The 15,603-nt window shown below is 55.1% G+C and overlaps 1 protein-coding gene across 4 annotated transcripts in view; it reads left to right on the top strand.

Moving 5' to 3' along the window:
* LOC103345010 (transmembrane protein 132B) overlaps positions 1 to 15,603 on the top strand; it is a 365,066-nt gene that overhangs the window by 292,779 nt on the left and 56,684 nt on the right. For all 4 annotated transcript variants that reach the window (XM_070066054.1, XM_070066052.1, XM_070066053.1 and 1 more), the window contains one exon: positions 11,838 to 11,981. In XM_070066054.1, coding sequence (XP_069922155.1) covers positions 11,838 to 11,981 — 144 coding nt within the window. The remainder of the gene's footprint in view (positions 1 to 11,837; positions 11,982 to 15,603) is intronic.

Below are 15,603 nucleotides of genomic sequence, written 5' to 3'. Positions count from 1 at the left end.
GGCCGCACACTGGAAGTAGTCTGTAGAGGATTTTTAAGATTTCTCACTTCTGTGGCTGTCGCTGCTCTGAGCGTGAGTTGAGCACGTCTTTGTAGGGAGAGTGAGTCTCCTCCGGAGGCCGCCCTGGACGGCGTCAGGCGTCCCTGGCAGGGGGCTGCCCAGTGTCCCTGCGTGTGTGATTCTGAGCTCAGTGAACTTCAACTGAAGTCACTGGGTGGGGGTCAGTAGGGCTGGGCTGGGACAGGCAGGCCCCGCGCTGGGCGCCGAGGCACCTTGGCTGTTTTAGCAGAAAGCCCTGTGTCTTGCAAGGTTTCAGTCTCTTGTTCTCCCTCTCCTGGCGCTTCCATCTGCCATCTGTGTGCTCTCCCTGTGCTGACTGTCTCTGCTCCATCCCTTGTCCCTGTCCCTCTCTGCCTCTGTCTCTTTTAAAAGTCATTCGTTCTCTCCCCTCTTTCCCTACTGTGTCCCTCCCCATCTTCTTGTCCTCCTCCCCGTCCATCCATCCCTCCATTCCGGGGCTCCTGGGGGGACTGGGAGTTAGCAGGTGCCTCCAGCCACGCTCACACGGCTCATCCGGGTCCCCATGGCAGCAGCAGAGGCTCCTGCCTTCCATACTGACTTCGCAAGAGGGAGCTCTCCTGTGTAAGTCATGTTATCATCGCGAGCTTGGATTTCGGTGGTGCTAAGCTTCTCTTCAGAGGTGCCATCAGCTCAGGTTTTAGGTTTAATTGAACAGATGTCATTTGGTTGCTGGTCCAGCAGCAAGCGGAAGTTGTGTTAAATTTTACAGTTGTCTTGAAGGGCGTGCTCACAGGCAGAGGGAGGAAATAGGAGAATGTGCAGTGAGTTGTTACTGAGCGTTGTAGCTGGGGTGTGCGGACTGACAGGGCCCACCTGCACAGGGGGAGCACAGGGAGTGAGTGCACCCAGGAGCTAACCCTGCGTGAGAGCCCACGCACGTCCCGTGTGGCCCTGTGACTCCCCCGCATCGTCGCTAAGCTTCTGCCTTCTCCGTCTTTTGCCCTGCCCCATCCTGTTCCCTCGTCTATCTCTGTTCCAACCTGTGTTTCTTTCCCTTTTTCTGTCTTCTGTGTAAGCTGAGTGTTCCAGCTCTGGCTTGTCTTCTGTGTTGTGAGGCTTGTCCACAGGATCCGCCACACCTCCCTGCTGGCCCAGAGCCAGGGCTTCCTTCCCCACGGAGCGCCTGATAGACATCAGCTCCCGTCAGTCTCTGTGTGTGTGTGGGGGTGCTGGGTACTAGAGCATACCGCGGTGCCTTTGCCTCTTTCTTACTCTCTGGAACTGCCTCAGGTCCCCGAGCTCTCTTCACCGTGACGTGGCACACTCCTACTCGGGGACCAGCGCAGCAAAGACCATCGCACTCTGCCTCCCACGTTGGGTGCCACAGCCACCTGTCCTTGCCCGCGGGGTTCCCGTCAGGCGCTCTGTGCCACTGGTTGGGAGTACGTGCTTGGGAGTGGGGTGGATCCAAGGGCAGCAGCCCACCAGGTGGGTGGCCTCAGGCAGCCGCTTCACGTCTCTGAGCCTCAGTCTCCTCTTTTGGAAGGTGGGTGCGGTTGTAACGCTTCACTCTGTGTTGCCTCACAGCTGTGTTGCCACTCCTGCTCTACCAGGCGTTCCCTGACAGGCCTCTCTCCCAGACACTCGGCAATATCATGATGGCTTTCTCTGCAGTAGTGATTCTTTCCAAAGCACTTCCACTCCCTGGGGTGCCAACAGGTTTGGCAGTATTGCCTCGTATCACAGGAGAGGTCATTGGCTCAGGTCACTAGAAGTTGGTGGCAGCAGCTAGGTCTCTTGATTCTCCATCCAGGGTCTCCATGTTGGCCTGCAGGATCCTGGTGGGAAGGGGCATCTGCTGTCCCCTCTGGCTGCTGCAGTAGAACACTGCATACAAACGAGGCCCCCTTGCCACTCTGGAGCGCCTGTGCAACACGTAGACCCCTTAGTCAGCGTCCCTGGAGTCCCTGTGGCACTTGGGATGCCAAGGGTGCTGACGTCTTTAGAACTCTTCAAGTGACACTTTCCTGGGCCGAGTAGCAGAAACCACTAGGGCTGGTGGACCCCCAAGGGGAACTCTGTGCAGACACAAGAATTGCATCTGGAATCCAAGAGCTGCAAAGGAGCACAGCGTAAGGACAGGACTGGAGCCAGCACCGGAGGTCCAGGAAGCTCCATCTGCCTCTCCCCTCCGCCTCCCTCGGCCTGCCACTCGACTGGCAGCCCGTGGCCAAGACCTGCCTCTCCGCTTGCTCCCCAAGCTTTCTGCAGAGAAGTCGGGAGGCTGGGCTCTCCTGAGCCCCCTGCAGATTCTTTCAGAGAAGGACTTGCTGGCTCGTGGCTCCTGTCTGGACCAGGCCACAGTGACGGGGGAAGGAGGGAGCGCGCTCACTGTGTGTAAAAGGGTAACGGGAGCCTCGTTGCCAGTACCGTCGTGATGAGAGTGATGAGACAGAGGAGGGAGGGAGGCTCCGTGGATGCTGCCGCCGTCACTGTTGGATGCTCAGCCTGCATTCCACAGCATCTGGGATCTTACTGTAGCCAGGAGTGCAACAGAAAAGCCGGAAACACAGTCCTTGTCCTGGGGAGTTCACAGTCTCTCGGGTTTCGTTGGCTCGGTCCCCACTCCCTGCAGAACCGCCAGATGTGGAGAGAGCTGTAGGACTCACTGCTTTGAGTTCCGGCGTGCTGGCCGTGGAGATGAGCTCGGCTGTAAGACCCACTGCACAGCTGTCTTCCCTGTGGGTGAGCTGCAGTCACACCGGTTGAGGAGCGCCTGCCCCCTCCCTGCTGCTGGTGGCCGGTGTCCGTGAACGCACCGTGGGCCCCGGGCGAGGCTGATAGAAACTCTGTCTACAGAGCCTTTGTGTCTTCCCTGCACAGCTGCCCCCGGGGGACATCTGAAGCGCCTCAACAGAACTCATGTTATTAACTCCGGAGTGCTATTCTATTGGAAATAATTTTCTTTGTGCTATTCAAGGGCTCATAAAGAGCTGAGTTTGAAATCACTGCCTTGTGGGTAATAAATTATCAGTGTCTAAAAATAGCCGTCAAGTGTGGGGAGCGGGGCCGGTTTCAGAGTTGTACAACGCTCAGCAGTGGGGCTGGGCTCATTATTTCGGCTGGAGCCAGCGTCCCCGCTTATCTCTGAGCGCCGCTCGCATCTGCCTTGCAGCTCTGACAGTCAGCGGTCCAGGGTCTGAGAGCACAATGGGGGCTGAATTGGATCCCTGTTATGAGGCTGGCGACAGCCCTGTGCCACAGAGCAGGGGAGCCAGCGGACAGCCAGGCCGAGCACGGGCCCGGATTCTCCCAGTCTGGGGCAGCTGCCGGGATGGGTGCGTCGGCAGCCACCCCCGCTCATGGCCCGGGCTTAGGGGTGGCTTGGCTGTTGATGCACCTTTAGAAGTCTTCGAGGTCTCTGTAACTCTTTCTGTCCTCCTGAAGCCTTTCTGGAAACATGGGTTGTTAGGTTCATTTTACAGGGGTGGAGCTGGGAGAGAGCTCCCCGGCAGCCAGGGAGTTGGGCTCTGGCACCAACAGCCTTCGTTTCCACCCCGGCTCTGTTGCTTAGCAGCGGTGCAATTCTGGCCAAAATCCTGAATGCTTTTTAACTGCAGTCCCCTCATTTGTAAAATGACGATAAAAATAGCAACCCTTCAGTAGGGACGCCAGAGGATTAGCTGAGATATTAATAAGACCAGATGACATCTACGGAGCCCGTGCCACGTGGCATTCACTATTGTTTTAGTGTTTTGTTGGTTACCAGATGGGCATGCATATCAGACTGTATATTGTTATAAATATGCAACGTTGTTGGTAGATTGCACATGTAAATCACTTGGCACAGGGCCTGGCAACTTATCCAAGTGTTTAAAAAATTAGTTGTGCCATTAATTATGTTGGTTAGGCAGTTACCACATCCTGTTTCTGTGTGCACTTATTCACCGATTCATCTTTGTCGTGTGTTTTTTTTTGTTGTTGTTGTTTCATCAGAGTCTGAAAACATGCATTTCCCATTACCTTCACCAGAATCCCTCAAACATTAATATTCTCTCTCAATGTAAACACTCGTTACTATTACTTTAATGCAATGTTTGGGAGTAAGTTACACACATGATGATCCTTTCTCTGTATATATGTCCCCCTTCTAAAGCTCCCACGTGAGTAGAGTGAAATTTCAAAATCAGGAAATGAACGTCCAGGCAGTGAATTATCTCACTCCAGGCCTTACTCAGATTTCATCTCGTGTCTCACTAACGTACGGCTCTCTCAGGGTGCACGTGAGCCAGGAGTGGAGCTGGGACTTGAACCTGGGCACCCTGATACGGGATGTGGCCATCCCAGGTGACGGCTCACCTGCCAGGCCCAATGCCCACCCCATGCCACACAACATTTCCTACCGTGTGCATGTGCCACGATGACTGGGCCATGCCCCAGCTGTTTGCCGTGATGCTGTAGCGAGCAGATGGCGTTGGTGAGCATTTCTCTGAGTGAGGGCACCGAGTGTGGGATGTCTGTGTGCTCCTCTTTATCAATCAGGGGTCCCTTGTTTCCAGTGTTCTTCCTTATGAAGAAAAGATGATCATGCAGTCAAGCTCAGTAATTTATCACGAGAATCACGTGACATGGGCAGCCTCGTCACAGTGTCTGACACATAGCAGATGCTGCGTTCTATGAGAGGTATTATCATCTCCTTCACTGAGCGTGGTTGCTGTGGCTTGCAAATGGCCTGAGCAAGTCCCTGAAGGTTCATGTGCTGGAAGCTTCGTCTGCAATGTGGTGGTATTGAGAGGCAGTGCATCTCTGAGCGGTGGTGCCAGGCAATTGGGTCATGGGGGCACTGCTCTCAGAAGGGCTTAACACTTCTTTTATAGAAAGCTTTTATTTAATAAATATAAATTTCATAGGTACAGCTTTTGGATTATAGCAGTTCATCCCCCATACCCACCTTCCCACCCCCAAACCATCCCAACTCCTACTCCCTTTCTCATCCCATTCTTCATTAAGATTCATCTTTAATTATCTTTAGATACAAAAGATCAACTCTATACTAAGTGAAGATTTCAACAGTTTGCACCCACACAGACACACAAAGTATAAAGTACTGTTTGAAGACTAGTTTTACTGTTAATTCTCATAGTACAACACATTATGGACAGAAGTCCTACATGGGGAGTAAGTGCACAGTGACTCCTTTTGTTGATTTAACAATTGACACTCTTATTTATGACATCAGTAATCACCTGAGGCTCTTGTCATGAGCTGCCAAGGCTATGGAAGCTTCTTGAGTCCACAGACTCCATCAGTAAGTAGACAGGGCCATAATCAAAGTAGAAGTTCTCTCCTCCCTTCAGAGAAAGGTACCTCCTCCTTTGATGGCCCCTTCTTTCTGCTGGGGTCTCACTCACAGAGATCTTTCATTTAGGTCATTTTTTTGCCACAATGTCTTGGCTTTCCATGCCTGAGATACTCTCATGGGCTTTTTAGGCAGATTTGAATGCCTTAAGGACTGATTCTGAGGCCAGAGTGCTATTTAGGGCATTTGTCATTCTATGAGTCTGCTGTGTATCCTGCCTCCCATGTTGGATCGGTCTATCCTTTCTAATTCTATCAGTTATTATTAGCAGATACTGGTCATATTTATGTGATTCCTTTGACATTTAATCCTATCTTTATGATTAGTTATGAACTTAAACTGATCACTTTAGCTAGTCAGATGGCATTGGTACCTGCCAACTTAATGGGATTTAGAGTCCCATGGCAAGTTTTTAGCTTTACCCTTAGGGGTAAGTCCGAGGGAACATGTGCTGAACTATATATCTCCTCCCTCTCTTATTCCCATTATTTTATTCTTATTATTATTATTTTAACAAGGATCAATTTTCAATTGGATTTAAACACCTAAGAATGATTCTGTGTTAATTGAAGAGTTCAACCAATGAAAAAGAAAATACTAAAAAGAATAAAATAGTAAGCTGTTCCTCGACAGTCAGGACAAGGGCTGATCAAGTCATTGTGTCTCATGGTGTCGGTTTCACTTCTACAGGTTCCCTTTTAGGTGCTCTGTTAGTTGTCACAGATCAGGGAGAACTGATGATATTTATCCTTTGGGGCTGGCTTATTTTACTCAACACGATGTTTTCCAGATTCCTCCATTTTGTTGCAAATGACCGGATTTCATTTTTTTTACGCTGTGTGTGAATACGGTTTTTGTGGGGCTGGGTTGGATCTGGTGAGTGCCTTGTTTTAAAGCAAGCTCCGTTCGAGTCTTTGGACCCTTGCACACGTGGTTGTTGTCCTTTCTGTTCCTGTGCCGTGTTGTGAGGTCCTTGCCAGAGGCCGAGTGCATGGGCTTGCCCAGTCTTGGACTGTCAGTGTCTAAAACTATGAGCCAGGGAAGCCTGGGCCAACCTCTGGTGTCCACTGGAGCACCCCACTGTGGGCTGACTCGTGGTGCTGGCACACAGCTCTGTCACACGGGGGCTTCACCTCAGATTTCCTTTGACCTGCCTGTCACCTCTGAGAGTTCAAATCCGCTGTACTTCCGGATTCCCACCAAGGAAGGCGCTGTGGCCATTGCCTTCCGTAGAGCTCCCTGCCTCTAGGAGAGCCGCTGCGACTCACTGGCTGTAAACCGGGAGCTGACGGGTGTTACCTCCTGGAACCTGCCTTAGCGTTCACAGTCTCCAAGTCAGCCCGAGGTGAGAGTTTCGGTCTGCTCTGGTCTGTGCTGGGTATGAGCACAGCCCTGGGCCTGTGTGCCGCCCTGTGTCTGTCTCACAGGTGCCCAGGAACGTGGCATGGCCCCTCCAGGGCCCCATCTTTTTGATTCAACTGCTATACACTGTTTCAGGCAGCCAGGAAGTTCAACAATGGGTTGCAATTGTTTTTGACAAACCTCTCTAGGGAGAAGACTTTCCACACTGCATGAGCAGCCGGGTCAAACAGGGACAGCCTTGCCGATGGGGGCTTCAGGAACCCACCAAGCAACAATTACTTGAGAACGAGGTTGAGAACGAGGTTTTGAAAGGTCTCCAGCTCTGATCTGCTCTCTCCAATGGCTCCCGCGCTGCCAGGTTTCGGTGAGAATAGGGGCTGCTGTTTTGCAAAGCCACCAGAGCGCCGGAGGAAGGAACGGGTCGCTTCAGAGTGTTCTTACTGAGTGAGCCAGGCTTCTTGGATGACTGCTCTCCTGGTCATACGCCTGCTGTTTATTTCTAGAGCTCTGAAAAAACCCACTTTGACATGGCCAGTTTTCTTGCTGCTCTTTTGGAGAAGAGAGTTTTTTGGTGCTCTCCCTCTGCCATTTCCACTGACATCACTCTGGCATGCAGCACTCGTGTGCCTGCATCTTCACAAAGAATGCAAATGCTTCCAAGGCGTCAAGTCTAGAGCTTGTGCTTGGAGCAGAGTGAAAGACTGGCCTTCTGGCAGACGGCGACTTCGTCGCAGCCTCAGCAGCCAGGAGGCTGCTTTGGCACCATGTTTAGCATGGCACCTCACTCCTCAGTGCGCCGCAGGTTGGAAGGGATGGCCTTCAGCATTTTGGAGAGGCTGTGGATGGACGCTGGGGACAAAAGTGCAAAAAACTCATCCACACACGAAGAGGCTGAAGAGAGAAATGAGGCTGTAAATTATGTATAAAAAAATCACAGGCCTGGGGCAGTGAAGAAGTGTTGTCATGAAAAATGAGGTCACCTGCCTTGAAAGGCAGGGTGGGGACTCTGCCGTGCTGAGAGCCTCCCCAGCGTGCAGGCAGCTCAGCCTGTCCCTCCTGGGGGTCAGTGTGCAGGTGACTCAGCCTGTCCCTCCTGGGGGTCAGTGTGCAGGTGTCACTCAGCCTGTCCCTCCTGGGGGTCAGCGTGCAGGCAGCACTCAGCCTGTCCCTCCTGGGGGTCAGCGTACAGGTGTCACTCAGCCTGCCCTCCTGGGGGTCAGCATGCAGGTGTCACTCAGCCTGTCCCTCCTGGGGGTCAGTGTGCAGGTGTCACTCAGCCTGTCCCTCCTGGGGGTCAGCGTGCAGGTGTCACTCAGCCTGTCCCTCCTGGGGGTCAGCGTGCAGGTGTCACTCAGCCTGTCTCTCCTGGGGGTCAGCGTGCAGGTGACGGTCAGCCTGTCCCTCCTGGGGATCAGTGTGCAGGCAGCACTCAGCCTGTCTCTCCTGGGAGTCAGCATGCAGGTGTCACTCAGCCTGTCCCTCCTGGGGGTCAGCGTGCAGGTGTCACTCAGCCTGTCCCTCCTGGGGGTTAGCATGCAGGTGTCACTCAGCCTGTCTCTCCTGGGGGTCAGTGTGCAGGTGTCACTCAGCCTGTCCCTCCCGGGGGTCAGTGTGCAGGCAACACTCAGCCTGTCCCTCCTGGGGGTCAGCATGCAGGTGTCACTCAGCCTGTCCCTCCTGGGGGTCAGCGTGCAGGTGTCACTCAGCCTGTCCCTCCTGGGGGTCAGCGTGCAGGTGATGGTCAGCCTGTCCCTCCTGGGGGTCAGCGTGCAGGCAACACTCAGCCTGTCCCTCCTGGGGGTCAGTGTGCAGGTGTCACTCAGCCTGTCTCTCCTGGGGGTCAGCGTGCAGGTGACGGTCAGCCTGTCCCTCCTGGGGATCAGTGTGCAGGCAGCACTCAGCCTGTCTCTCCTGGGGGTCAGTGTGCAGGTGTCGCTTAGCCTGTCCCTCCTGGGGGTCAGTGTGCAGGCAACACTCAGCCTGTCCCTCCTGGGGGTCAGCATGCAGGTGTCACTCAGCCTGTCTCTCCTGGGGGTCAGCGTGCAGGTGTTGCTCAGCCTGTCCCTCCTGGGGATCAGTGTGCAGGCAGCACTCAGCCTGTCTCTCCTGGGGGTCAGCGTGCAGGTGTTGCTCAGCCTGTCCCTCCTGGGGGTCAGTGTGCAGGTGGCTCAGCCTGTCCCTCTTGGGGGTCAGCGTGCAGGTGTTACTCAGCCTGTCCCTCCTGGGGGTCAGCGTGCAGGCAGCACTCAGCCTGTCCCTCCTGGGGGTCAGTGTGCAGGTGTCACTCAGCCTGTCCCTCCTGGGGGTCAGCGTGCAGGTGACGGTCAGCCTCTCTCCCAGGGGATCAGCACATTGCCTGTCCTCTTAATTTACACTTTCAGTTGCAAGTGACAAGCAGGTTGAAGGCAACAGTTTACTTTGCACACCCAAATTTCCAAGTTGAACAGACTCAGGAGCCCAGAGACCCTTTTCAGACACTGGTTTCTCTCTACACTTGCCTCTGGTTTCCTTCATTTGGGCCTCACTTGAGTCAGTCTTTGTGGACAAAGTATCGCCACGTCTTGATGGACCTTACTTAGGCTATGTGCCCTTCCAGGAAGCTGATTGGACGGCCCGCAGCCTGCGCGACCCAAAGCTGCACTGAGCAGGAATGGGACTCAAAGGAGGGAAGAAGTCCTGGCGCTCAAAGAGGCGGAAGGAGGCCTGGCAGGTGAAATTAGCGCCTGCCTGCAGCACTCAGGAAACTTCCGCGTGGGTCTTTTTCAGTTGTGTTACGGACCTGAGTTTGGCGGTGTGTCCTGGAAGCAGGGGGCAGTTTTTGTCCCTTGTTCCTGTTGTCTTTGTCCCCGCCTGTGCGTCCTCGTCCCGCCTTAGCGCTTACCTCAGCGTCTGCAGCAGGTCCCGTGCTTCGTGTGTGCCCTGCGTGTCAGAATGCATGAATGTGCATGGATTGCATCGCTGGTGAGACTGGAGAAGTCGGAGTCGGAGTCATGGATTTCTCTGTTCAGGGTTCTGACCAGAGGAGAGCCACAGTATCAAGATTACATCTTCCAGTTCCTAGATGATGTGGACGTGGAGTTCATGTCTTCTCTTGACAAGAAGCCACTATTTCCAGGTTTAAAAGGACTGAGAAGCCGGCACTGCGGCTCACTTGGCTAATCCTCTGCCTGTGGCGCTGGCACCCCGAGTTCTAGTCCCGGTTGGGGTGCCATATTCTGTCCCAGTTGCTCCTCTTCCAGTCATCTCTCTGCTGTGGCCCGGGAGGGCAGTGGAGGTTGGGCCCTGCACCCGCATGGGAGACCAGGAGGAAGCACCTGGTTCCTGGCTTCAGATCGGCACAGCATGCTGGCCGTAGCAGCCATCAACAGAAGGAAGAACTTTTCCTCTGTCTCTCTCTCACTGTCTAACTCTGCCTGTCCAAAAAAAAAAAAAAAAAAAAAAGCACTGAGAGACGAATCTTCTATACAGTGGGAATAGTACTAGCAGCTGTCTCAGGAGGGTGCTTAGAAAATGGAATGTGCAATTAATTACAAGTAAAGCTCTTAGGACATGGCCTGTCCCATAATAGCCAAGACTTAGACATTATTTATTATTATTAAAGATTGACTGCATCTCTTAACCTTTTCTAAATTTGAGATAGAGAGTGAGGGGCTGATTTTGGAACCCTGAGTGCCTGAGCTGGAGTGAGCCCTCCACATGTGACAGGAGCAGTGAAATGGTGTCCTGTCTCGTGGATCCTGGTGCAGCCCGCTGCCGAATGTCTGTGGATCCTGGTGCAGCCCACTGCCGAATGTCTGGATCCTGGTGCAGCCCGCTGCCGAATGTCTGTGGATCCTGGTGCAGCCCACTGCCGAACGTCTGGATCCTGGTGCAGCCCACTGCCGAATGTCTGTGGATCCTGGTGCAGCCCGCTGCCGAATGTCTGTGGATCCTGGTGCAGCCCGCTGCCGAATGTCTGTGGATCCTGGTGCAGCCTGTTGTCGAATGTCTGGATCCTGGTGCAGCCCGCTGCCGAATGTCTGTGGATCCTGGTGCAGCCCACTGCCGAATGTCTGGATCCTGGTGCAGCCTGTTGCCGAACATCTGTGGTTCCTGGTGCAGCCCACTGCCGAACGTCTGGATCCTGATGTAGCCAGCTGCTGAATGTCCGTGGACTCGCATTGCTGAGCTGTCTTGCCTGTTGCCTACCAGCTCTGGCTGACGCCTCCTCTTCGGCCACATGGGGAAGTAGCCTCCCCGTCAGACCCCTGGGAACCTCGTCATTCACTGAGATGATGTCGTAGAGCACTGTGCTGGCAGCCCTCTCTACCAAGTGCGTGCTGCTCGTGTGCACCCGCTCTAAGCTGTGTACACGGCTTGGTTCATCAGATCTTCATGTGGTCACTAGGCAGCAGGTCAGGGAGCCCAGACACGGGGGCAGTGACCTGGTTCAGATGCTGCTGATGGGCCCTGAGGGATGAGGGGGAGCTGGGGGGACGGGCGGGGTCAGCTCACCTTGTGCGTAGGTTTGGACAGTAGGATCCTTGCAGGGTGTTTTAGCCCAGGAGGGAAAGAGTCTGAGTTAGGCGAGCTCAGACTGGTGAAGAGAGTGGGCATGGCGATGGGGTAAGACTGACAGTGGAGTGTGGTGTGGCGGTGGGGGAAATCTCGAGGCTAGGACCGAGAGCCCCGGGGCATCAGGAGAAGGAAGACCCCTGCGAGCGAGCCTTGGAGGGACCCTCTGGGGCCTGGTGCTCAGCCCCGGGGTGTGGGGTTCACAGGGTGTGGCTGCTTCTCTTCTTTGTGCTGTTGTCTTTCCTAATTTGAAACCAGAATGAAGGCAATGTTCATTATGTTAATTTACGTTAATAAACCCAGAGAAACAGGCCGTCCCTTCCCAAACGAACCTGAGGCCCAGATTTGGCAAACATGGAGAAGCACTTGTGGGGTGTTGGGGTGGGGTGGGGGTGGAGGTCAGCGCCCAGGGGCCTGAGGCGAGGCCCAGCGTCCGGCTGCGGGTCTGACACCCTGGTGGCAGGTTGCTGCATTGCTGCTCTCGCCCACTGTCCCCTGAGCTGTGTGCTTGCTGACCCGTGTCCTCTTCTCTCCTGTTCAGGACACGGAGCTTCTGAACACCGCCATCCTCACTGGCAAGCCTGTGTCAGTTCCTGTGAGAGTCGTGGGCGTCCAAGAGGACGGCTCCGTGGTGCACGTGTCGGAGTCCGTGGAGTGCAGGTCTGCGGATGAAGACGTCATCAAGGTAGAACAGGACCCTGTCTCCGGACCGCCCTCGCGTGGCTCCCCCGGTCCCAGAGCCTTGCTGTGTCTGAGCGTCCTGTGCTGGGAGGCCCGGAGCCACACTGACCCCACAGAGGAGTGCGTGGCTGACCGCAGAGTCTGCAGGACCAGCAGGCTGCAGCCCGCAGTGCTGGGTCCCCCTCCCTGAGAAAGGGAGCCAGACCCCTGCTCTCAAATGGAAATGACAGTCCATTCTCTTCTCTCTCTCTGCCTTCGTCCCTCTCCCTCGCTCTCCCTCCCTCCATCTTTCCTCGAAGGACAACATTTTCCTAAGTTCAGGAGTTCGTGCACTACCTTCTCAGCTTTCTCAACTCTGTGTGCCTGTCAATATTATTTACTCAGTGTCTTCTTCAGGTGCTTTGCTTTTTGGAGGTGGCCGGTTAGCTCGGTGGGTTAGGGTGTGGTGCCAACAAGTGCAGGTTTCCAAATTTAAAAACTGATTTTGCCTCGCGGCAAGACAAGAGAGCCACCAGCTGCATGTGGTAGCTGTTTGTTCACGTGCATTAAAATCGATGGCATTACAAGTTTTAAAAAGCTCATCGTGTCCCACGGAGCTTTGAGTAGAACCGGAGGGAGACAGTTCAGTCTGGGAATTCGACCACGGGGCGTTTCTGTGGCGTCTTCACTGTGGTGGCAGCATTTTTGCCTCCAGACTCTGTGGAGAAGCAGCCATGGGTGTGTTTCTTTCCACGCTCTTTTTGGGTGCTCGTCGAAGCTCCACGCTGATGGCTTCTGCCCATATGTTCTGGCACATTGGCAGCTGAGAGCTTGCGGAGAAAGGCCTTCTGTCTTTGGAACATCCCTGTCTCCCTTCAGTTGTTGCTGTGTTGTAGAAAACTACAACAAGGCCACGATCCATCCTCCACGTTCTGTGGACTGCTGTTTGGATGTGGTCTGAAACGTGGTCTCCGGACCTGAAACGTGGTTCTCCGGCAGACAGAAAAGCCTCTAGGGGTTTCCCAGTTGTGGGAGAGCTCTGGGGTCCATTTCTCCTCCTGGCAACCTGCGGGAGGCTGGGTCTTCATTCAGAGAGCGTCAGATAAAGAAGCCATGGGGCATTTGAGTCCTGGTTAAAAAATAACACAGGAAACAGGCTCTGGGGGAGCTCACTTCCTGGGCTTGGGACGCGGATTCCCTTGCAGATGGAGGGAGTGCAGGCCCTGCCCTGCGGCTCCTGGCTGTCCTGGTATTCAGGATGCAGCGCTGAACTCCAGGCCTGGGATTTAGCAAGGGCTGGGCGGAGTCCTAGGAGGTGATCTGCGGAGGTGAGAGGTACTGGTGGTGCGTGGCCAGAGCTGGCCTTGGACCCTGCACGTCTGCGACCATCGCTGAGTCCTCCCAGAAAGGAGACACTGCTGAGGGCACGGGTGTTTATGACAGCCTGGGCTCTGTTGTTGCCTGGGCCTTTCATGACCTTCTGAGAGCCTGGGTGGAGCCCCGGCTGGAGGCAGCCTTAGTCCCCTCCCTGGAGCACTTTTCCCAGAGAGGCAAGTCCAAGCTCATGGACCCCATTGTCGCCTCCTGCCTGGTCGTCTCCGTCTCACGGCCCGGTCTGGTCGGTACAGTGTTTTGGGAGATGATGTCTCGCTCAGCTGTCACGTCTGTCACTTCGTGCAGGTGGGGCTTCTTGCAGCCAGTTATTGCCCCCTCTTCAGAGGAGCACAGCGGTGTCTGCAGATCACCAAGACCAGGGCTGCGTTCAGACATTTTAGGGAGCCCAGACCTTGCTCGGATCCTGGTGCGATTTAATTAAAGTGGCCGACAAGTGTTTGTTAGGACGTCAGTGTCAGTGTTGGCAGTAAGTTTTGCTGTGACTCCGAGATGAGTGGAGTTGCCCACAGAGCTGTGTCCTGGCCTTGACCTCCCTGGGGCATCCTCGAGAATGTGGCACAGTCACTGCGCCCCCGGGGAGGCGCCCTCCGTCAGCAGAGTTGTCACTCGGCAGCCACTCGGTCACAGGGCAGAAAGCGCTGTGGTCCCCGGAGAATCTCGCAGGAGTCAGCTGAGACCTGCCTCTGTGGGACACTGCGCTGCGGGTCTGTGTTACAGATGAGGGACAGTGCGAAGTTAGCAAGCCGGGAAATGTGGTCATCCACAAACATCCGCTTCCTGGAGCGGGCGTGCGTGACAGTGGGGCGCCAGAACACGAGGATGCCGCTGGCATCCCGGCCTGATGTGGCAAGGTTAAAGGGGGTGAATGTCACGTTTAAAATTGAAGCTGTTTATTTATTTGGGAGGGAGAGGGAATGGGGAAGGGCCCCCTTCTGTTGGTTCACTCCCCAAATGGCTGCAGCAGCCGCGGCTGGGCCGGCTGGAGCCAGGAGCCCAGAGCTCCTCTCGGTTTCCACGTGGCTCACAGGTACCCGGCTCCTTACGGTATCACTGGTGCTTCCCGGGGTGCACATCAGGAAGCTGGAATCAGGGCAGAGCTGAGACTTGACTTGTGCCTCAGATATGGGATGCAGGCATCTCAACCAGTGACGTAGCTGCAGGGCACGTGCCCAGCCTGGACGTCTACTTTCAAGTAACAAACAACACAGGAAGAGGCCAGCCAAGCAGAGGCCGAGCTCAGACAACGCAACAGCCGTGTGTGGGGCAGCCTGGGCGGTGCTGTCAGTGGTGAAGTCTGGTGAGGCCGCTGTGGGAAGAGGCTGGTGGCCGGCGCCACGGCTCACGAGGCTAATCCTCTGCCTAGCGGCGCCGGCACACCAGGTTCTAGTCCCGGTCGCGGCGCCGGATTCTGTCCCGGTTGCCCCTCTTCCAGGCCAGCTCTCTGCTGTGGCCCAGGAGTGCAGTGGAGGATGGCCCAAGTACTTGGGCCCTGCACCCCATGGGAGACCAGGATAAGTACCTGGCTCCTGCCATCGGATCAGCGCAGTGCGCTGGCCGCAGCACACTGCCCGTGGCGGCCATTGGGGGGTGAACCAACGGCAAAATGAAGACCTTTCTCTCTGTCTCTCTCTCTCACTGTCCACTCTGCCTGTCAAAAAAAAAAAGAGGCTGGCCCAGCACACGTGACTGCTCTGGTGTGACTGCACCAGGGGTTGAGAACACAGGACGCAGGCAGACAAACTGCAGACCAGATCTGCCCAGAGGTGTGTGTGTCTCATATTTTTAGTATTACTATTTAATTTGTTGCAAGTTGTTATTTAATTGGCATTTTCACATGGAGATCAGGATCTCTGGTCCCTTCTGAGAGAAAGCCCCCAGGGGCAGCAGCCCTGGTGCACGGTCCCTCCTGTGAGCCTCAGCTGGAGCGGACAGAAGTCGCCCTGTGCGCGAGGCCCCTGCACCTGCTCGCCGCAGTCCCCACGCCTCCCTCCTGCGCCCACAGGCAGCCCAGGACACCTGTCGCTGCTCTGCTCACCTGTCTGCTGGTGTTCTGGTGTGGGTTTCAGAGGAGGTGAGATGTTGCTTGTTCCGTGGTCCCTGGAATCAAGGAAGCCACGTGTGATAGGTTTCACTGTCACTCTGGCGAGCGGGGAGGGGACGCTGGGGAATTGGATTGTGATCTGCTGAGGAGCGGCTGGGCCTGAGGGCCCTTGAAGCCGAATCCCAGGAGACGTGAATGAAGGGCGAGTGAA

The sequence above is a fragment of the Oryctolagus cuniculus genome, chromosome 21 (genome assembly GCF_964237555.1).
Source record: "Oryctolagus cuniculus chromosome 21, mOryCun1.1, whole genome shotgun sequence".
NCBI classification, from domain to species: domain Eukaryota; kingdom Metazoa; phylum Chordata; class Mammalia; order Lagomorpha; family Leporidae; genus Oryctolagus; species Oryctolagus cuniculus.
This window is presented reverse-complemented; position numbering and strand designations above follow the sequence as displayed.